This window comes from Pinus tabuliformis, chromosome 4_1 (assembly GCF_031772625.1).
Source record: "Pinus tabuliformis cultivar Carrire ecotype Pingquan chromosome 4_1, CPIR1, whole genome shotgun sequence".
NCBI lineage: Eukaryota > Viridiplantae > Streptophyta > Pinopsida > Pinales > Pinaceae > Pinus > Pinus tabuliformis.
The window spans coordinates 159,616,358-159,624,254 of record NC_142303.1 but is presented as its reverse complement, the minus strand read 5'-3'; the positions used below and the strand labels follow the sequence as shown (position 1 = coordinate 159,624,254).

The 7,897-nt window shown below is 38.2% G+C and overlaps 1 protein-coding gene across 1 annotated transcript; it reads right to left on the bottom strand.

The window, feature by feature from the left end:
• Nucleotides 1-883: 883 nt before the first annotated feature.
• Nucleotides 884-3,970, bottom strand: LOC149174677 (pentatricopeptide repeat-containing protein At4g16835, mitochondrial-like). Its single transcript, XM_089419390.1, has one exon. It carries the CDS (start codon nt 3,646-3,648, stop codon nt 1,627-1,629), a length of 2,022 nt encoding a protein of 673 aa, XP_089275516.1. The 5' UTR covers nt 3,649-3,970; the 3' UTR covers nt 884-1,626.
• Nucleotides 3,971-7,897: the final 3,927 nt, after the last annotated feature.

The following is a 7,897-nucleotide window of genomic DNA, read 5'->3' as shown; positions in this document are numbered from 1 at the left end:
TCACGTTTTGGAGGAAAAAAATAGAAAACTACTTTTCAACTCGTATTTTCAACTTATCTCCCTATGATTTTACTCAAATTTCGAGTGGGAGAACTGGTTGGATGCATAATTTAATTTTGCATCTAAGGAGTAACCATGTTGCATGCTTTCAATGGACCTTAGTAGACGAAAAATGTGAACTACATGAAAAAAATGTGATTGCAATAACGCTTTTTTAATATTTCACATTTTTCGTGTAGTAGGGTCCATCGAAAATATGCAACATGAGTACTCTTTGAATGCAAAATTAAATTCCGCATCCAATAACGTTTTTCATATATTTCACATTTTTCATGTAGTAAGGTCCATCGAAAATATGCAACATGAATACTCCTTGAATGCAAAATTAAATTCCACATCCAACTAGTGCTCCCCCTCGAAATTTGAGTAAAAGAGTAGGGAGATAAGTTGAAAAAATAGTCTTTTATTTTATTTTTATCTTTTTACTCAAAAAATGGTGAATCTTCCCCATGGTTAACATCATCATATTGAATTCTAATAGTTCTTATAAAGTTGATTTTTGTTGTACATTTTTGTTTTGAGACCTATTTTTTACTTCAAAATTTCTCTAATGGTCATGTCTTTAAAGAAGTTATTGATCAAATTTTTCCATCATCATTAATAATCTTAATAATTTAGATTAGATGCCTAAGACTTAATCAATAAGAAAAATCATTTTCCATCATTAAATTAAAGTCTTATCTCTTTCGGGCAAGGGTAGCTTCAACGTTAATTTCCAAATTCTTTTATTTTTATTAACGACATAATAATACAAATTTACATCAAATATTTATTAATTAGTAATACAACATTGATAAACTAATTCTCAAATAAATCTTTAAAATCAGGGCAATAAACACAGTAACACATTAGTCATATACAAATTTACAACATAAATTCCAAGTTAAGGGATATCACACACCAGAAAATATTTCAAATGTTCGAAATACTGTAATCTTGAAAAAATCATAATAGAAAACTTCAGCACTTGCTGAAGCTGAACCTATTATCGTTTCCATCAAGACTGAAAACTTTCTGGCAAGATCCTTTTAAAGAACTCTTGCAAGGTTCTCTCTTTCCAGCTAAAGGATTCCATTTCAGAAGATAAGGGTTGAAGAATTGGAAGTAGAAATTTTGAATTTATTGGACAATAACGTGTATTTGTTGAGTGCAGTTCCAAAACAAATTTCTGGAATGTAAGAATCACTTCCAATTTCATCAGGTCAAACAACCTTCCTGCTAAGAATTGATCTCCGATTTCCCCCATTAGATGATTGTTGTGCATCATGAAAGTGTTCGAGAATAGAAACCTTGATACTGTAGATCCAGAATACAAGGAAAATTTTTGCTTTGATGGTTTCAGCACACAACCCTGACCTAGTAAATTAAATAGGTCAAATATCTCTTCAGATCAGAATGATCAAGAACCTCGTGAATACTTTGGAATGGATTTTTGAAGTAAGATAAACTAGCTCCAACACTCGAATGTTCTGGGGCAATGATATTATCAAAAGCCAGATTATTGCCAGGGTACTCCTTGAGATGGATCTATTTAGGGAATCACACTCACTTCTTGATTCAATTACATCACCAGTAATCCCCACAGGAGCAAAGACCATCTTTGAATCTATGGAATCGATTTGCATCCCTGACAATAATCTCTCGCTCGACAATCTTGGAGATAAACTTGGTCACGATGTGGCAATCTCCGCACATGCGAAGGTTCTTCATAACCTGGATAGGCACTCCAGGTGGGGTGCTAATAAGCCCAAAAGCAATAGCCAGCTTTTCACTGTGATGGCAGAGAAGGTGCTCCTTTTGTTCTTCCTTGACATTATGCAGTGCAAAGCTCACACTGGGCACATACCCTGTCTGTTCCATCTGCTTAGCCAATTTCTCTAACATTGCATGTATCTCTTCTATTTGTGGATGTGATGTATCTTCTACAACGAACGTATGAACTGCATTTCTCACCTCAATCCAGCTGCATCCTGGATCCTTTTTCACCCTCCTTTCTTTCATCATTATTCTCACCCTTGCTACATCATCCCACCTCCCAGCCACTGCATATATATTTGACAGCAGCACATATGCAGCCGAGTTCTGTGGTTCCAACTCAAAAAGGCGCTCTGCTGCACGTTTACCAATATCGGCATCCATGTATACTCTGCAGGCACCTAGCAAAGCCTTCCAAATAACAGCAACAGGTTCAAAAGGCATTTTCTTGATGAAATCTTCCGCCTCACTGAGCATCCCAGAGCGACCGAGAAGGTCGACCATGCAGGCATGGTGTTCTGCCTTGGGTAAAATGCCATGATCTCGACTCATCGCATCAAAGTAATTCCATCCTTCGACCACAAGTCCTGCATGGCTACAGGCAGACAACACACCAATAAAAGTAATGTCATCCACTTTTAAGTTTCGAGCTCGCAATTGATCAAACAGCTGAAGTGCCTCCTTGGCATGACCATGTTGAGCATATCCAGAGATAATGGCATTCCATGTGACCACATCTCTATCGGACAGTATTTCAAACATACAGCGAGCATCATAAATCCTGCCACACTTGGCATACATGGTAATCAGGGCATTCCCCATGAAGCTATTCAATGGGGTTCCTCTTTTCATGACATGGGTATGAACTTGTTGACCATGCAGTGGTGATGCCAAGGCAGCACAAGCACTGATAACACTTGTGAAGGTGGATTCAATAGGCTTCATACCTTTTCCCAACATTTGGGAAAAAACTTTGAGGGCTTCCTCACTATGCCCATTCTGAGCAAGCCCTGAAATCATTGCGTTCCATGAGACAATGTTTCGGTTAGGCATCTCTGAAAAGAGTTTCCTAGCATCATCTATCCTCGAATTCTGTGCATATCCCGTGACCATAGTTGTCCATGAAATCACATTTTTTTGGGGCATCCGATAAAACAGCTCGCATGCATCCTCAAGCATCCCATTCTGGGTATATCCTGTAATCATAGTATTCCATGACGCCACGTTTGGCATACTCATTTTGTCAAACAGTTGTCGTGCATCTTCTAGTTTCCCATTTTGCACATATCCTGTAATCATAGCATTCCAAGTAACAACATCTCGCTCAGGGATTTTGTCAAACAAATGGCGTGCATCTTCTATCCTCCCGTTCTGTGCATATCCCGCAATCATAATTGTCCAGGACACTATATTCCTGTCATACATTTTGTCAAACAGATTGCATGCATCCTCTAATTGTCCATTTTGAACATAGGCATCAATCATCACATTCCATGAAACTATAGTCCTTTGGGGTATTTTGTCAAACAGTTTTCTTGCATCCTCTATTTTTCCATCGCGACCTAATTGTACCATCAATCTATTCCATGAACCCGCACTGCAATCCATATCGCGATAACCATTGTTGCCTTCTGCCTCACGTTTCAGTATCCGTCTCAGCTTCTGCTTGCGAACTGTAGCAGTGAGGGTTGACTTCTCAGCCAATGGGTGTATGCTATCGGTATAAATATGGGTTCCATACTCCAAGGCTGCTAATGATATCGCTGGTATTCGCTTAAATATGACATAGCTATAAAAGTTACAGACAAAGTTGTTATGAACCCCATTCTTCATTTTAATGGATTTCAAGTACTGGTAGCATTCTGTGGCAGATTGAAACTAGCGGATCACATCCTTGCCTTAGTCACAGAGAAGTTTTCAGTATCAGCGAGTTCAATTGGTCATGAAAATATGTTGAAACGTGGACATGTGAATTATTATCGTATAATGTTCCACACAGATTTGAATGGAATGGAGTGCTACGAGCCAGAGTCTGAGTTTTGAGAAAGAAAAGCAAAGTTCAGTTTCCACTCAGCTCGGAGGTGAGAGTTTAATATTGGTTGCTGGTTCGGCGATTTGGGAAAATTGCAGAGGGTACACATTTGATTTGAGTGTAGCTTTTTCAATTATTTAATTTTCCTAATATGTATTAGAATCTTTTTATATACATAAATAATTTATTTTTAATATTTTTTAATGTAATATTGTGTGACAATATTTTTCCTAATGTAGCACCATACTAAAGATAAAGTGTGAATACTTTGAAACGCTATAGTAAAGATACAATGTGAATACTTTGAAAGGCTACTTAATGTTTGAGTTTTCACTCTTTCAAAATAGATAAGTAAACATGTTATTAGCTTCTTATTGTTGTTTCTTGTTTTGTTATGTTATGGGTTCAAGGTTTAGTTGTTGCTTTGGTATCACGGGCTAATAGTAAATGTTAATGAGTTTAAGTCAGTTTGGTTTTATTGCCAACAATATATCAACCTCTACTATGTTAAGATAATACTCATAGTTTCCACACAAAATTAACAAGGCAACTAGCTCACTTTGCTATGTTCAAATAATTAACGAACTTAACCAATTACTTAACCAATTGTCTTTTGGATGTAATTATGAGATGTATGTAAATCGAGATACAGTTCAAATTTCAATATAGTTATTGCTCATCTCTATATGTATATATTTTTCCCAATCACTATAATGAAATGATTCGGAGAAAAATGCATTGAGAAAAGCAACCATGAACTAGCATAGGTGGTAGCCTTTATTATTGGTTAATTAAATTAACTAAACTGAAAGTATTTAACTTAGCATAGATGACATATGGTTTTAACCTAATTCAAACCAACATTTAGGCATTTAATTACCTTTGAGTTAATTTTAATTTACCAAGAGAGGAAATGTATCAATAACCATTGTTGTAAATCTAATATTCAATACTATATCATGCTTCATTACCTAACACTTCTTTTTTGACAGTTAACTCTAACATTACTATAACTAGGTGAGCCTTTTGTAATGGCTCTTGGTTGATTTTCTATGTAAATAAAATAATACCAAGGTCATGGGTCATGTATTCCAAGGTAAATGTTGGGAAAAACATAGCGATGGGGTATCACTGGTCATTAATTAATGACTATGGAAATTGGCAAAGGCAAAGAGGCATTCATTGACATTTTATTTATGAAATAAAGGAAAATAGAAGAAAAGGAAGGTGAACAAACACATATTTGCGTGAGAGGGAAATTGATGGAAAAATGAAGGAAAATGAAGAAAATAGAGGCCTCAATAATAAGAAGGCTTATGAGGATCAATTCATGGCTTTTGTCAATTCAGTCTTTCGTGCTCTCATTTATTCTTTCATTTTTTCATACTCTTGCAGACTAAGAGTATTCTTGGAGAATTCATGGAGCATTCGTGGAGCACTTTGGCATACATGGGATTTGGAGAAAGAAGGAAAATGAAAGAAAGAAAGCACAAGGGAACAAGTGGATCAACAACTACAACTGCATTTCTTTGTATGTAACAGGTTGCATGTGTGATTTCCTTGTTGATTTATGGATGCATGGTATATGCATGTGGTTTTCTGGTTATGTGGTGTCATTGGCATGGAGGATTGCTTAGATTGACAATGGTTTTAGCCTCGCCTTGCTATTTCTTGGATAGCCATGGTGTTGTGGGTTTTTTTTCCACTTGATTGTTTTCTGATTGGTGCTCATAATTCCTTATGGTTGTGGGTTGAAACAAACGCTCTAGAAGCCTTGCAATAGCTTGGGTTGAGTTACTATTCCTGGAGCCTAGGTTGGGACAAGCACTTTGGAGCCTTAGAGGATTGTGGTTTGAGTTACTAGTTCCTGGAGCCCTGAAAAGATTTTGTAGAGACCGATTTGGTTGGTGTTAGCGATGTCCGACTGTGAGGTGGAATCACTGGTTGAGGGTTGAGGTGGTTTGGCCTTTCGAAGCCCTGGTTTGGTTTTGTGTGGTTTACTCCATGAGATGCCACATTCATACTTGGAATATGGCGCGAGGGTGATTGGTTGAAAGAGATATTTGGTTCAACCCAATCTATGGTTGGGTGGTATGTGGAAGTCCTTGACTTGGTTAGTATTTTCATATGTTAAAAAGATTTATTCTTCTATTGTGATTCATGTATATTTGTAGTGATTATGTTGGCAATATTATGGCTGAGTTGCCATGGTTTACATGTTGGTTATTTTCTGGTTATATGTTGATTATATGATGTATATCATATATGACTCTTGTCATGAATTGTTTAGTTATTGATCGATTGAGGAATGTATGGAATAATAAATGTTGTTGCAACTATGTGGAGAGGGCATAGGGCCTTCTTGGTGATTCTAAGATGAATCTCATACCTTTATGATTACATATGCATTCATGACCTGTAGCTTACATGTTTTCCAGTGTTTGATGAAATCCTTAGCATGTCTTGGTCAGTGTTGCTCGAGTTTTTTATTTGAGTTTGAATGTTTAGCTTTGTTGTCTTGTCAATAATGACTCTGAGAAGTCTTAGGAAGTTCTGGGCAGTGGTCTAGAGGCTGACTTGGAATTGTCGCTTAGATATTGGGACAACATCCTCTGAATTGGACATTTTGGGTCACAATCACACTCAGGCAATGTTGTGCATGCGATTAGAGGCCTTCAACTGCACTCAAGACTTGTCATTCATGTAGTTGGGAGGCTAGGTTAGTGAAAAGGAGCCCCAACTCAGGGTTTGGTCACCTGGGGTGGTTCTTTGGCCCCTGAGTATCTTGTAGCCGTAAGGGATGTTGTGAGTTGTCAGTTTATGGTCATCTTGTAGGCCCCACTTCCTTAACTGGAGCTTGGAGGTTGGGTTATGTCATAGTAATTCTTCTTCTCATGTTGACCTTACAGGCTGGTGAACTTCGTTAAATGTGGGAGGGGGTGGTTATAGGGTGGTATCAAAGCTCCCAAGTACAAACACTTGGATTGGATGGGCAGAATGTGTTTGTCATGCATGCATGTGAGTTGTACATGTGTTTCTATGCATGCATCCACAGAGTTAAATCCAGATTGCGTGGAACAAGCTGCAACTGATCAGATCATGGACACACAGATCAAGCACACTTGCTAGCAGAATATCCAACTATATCATGTTGTCAAAGTAGGCCAACTCCTTCACCAGGGACCAAGTTCAACAGAAGTTCCCTCATCTCATGGAGGAACTCAATGCAATAGGGATCATTGCTTCCTAAGGGGGGAGGAATGATCTAGGTGGATATTGGTGGCCACCCGCCAATTCCACTTGGGCCACCACCATTGCTTCTTTCAGTTTTTCGGTTTCCTTAATTGTAGCACAGTTTACTATTTTTAGCAGTTTTTTAGGTCCTAAACTTCTAGAGCTCAAAACGACATTTTTTTGGAAATCTACCACCAATGCTTTTTTGTCTAAAATCGTATTTTCTGTCGTATTCCTCGGAGAGATCTTTCGAACGGGCTATCATGCACGTCAAACGAAGATAATATGACTGTTGGGTGTGGAACTTGATTATCTTCTGTATTAAAAGGTTTTAGCTGGATGTATACCCCAGGAAGACTGTACACCCCTCCACGCGGGGGGGTGACTTGTCGCCCCCGCGGGAGTCTAGGGGGGTAAATCCTCCCTAGCTAGGGGGTTCGGGGGTTGTGCCCCCGAAGCTGAAAATAGATGTAAAATTGCCTTGTAAAAGTCTAGTAATTTCTAGTCAATTTGGGCCGTTCATTAGGTGGATGATCTGACGGTAGAAGTTATGTTTAATTTAAGGTTTTTTACCCTAGAAGGAAACCCCTCATGTTATAGACATTTTTGGGCACTGCAACCCCAATCATAAATGTCCATAAACCAAGGGCTCTTAAGTCCCTAAAAGTGTTGTTCCAACCTCTAAAAGAACAAGGTCAACTGATTACATCTCCTAGAAGTTCTCCATGAAAAACTGCTCAGAACTGGTCAAAACTGGACCATCTCACCTGCTCCATGGTCAAAGTGCACTGCATCCCACCTAAATACACACGGGAG

What these genes read in the sequence shown, in the direction of transcription:
- LOC149174677 (XM_089419390.1), bottom strand. Translation starts at nt 3,648, where the DNA reads ATGAAGAATGGGGTTCATAACAACTTTGTCTGTAACTTTTATAGCTAT.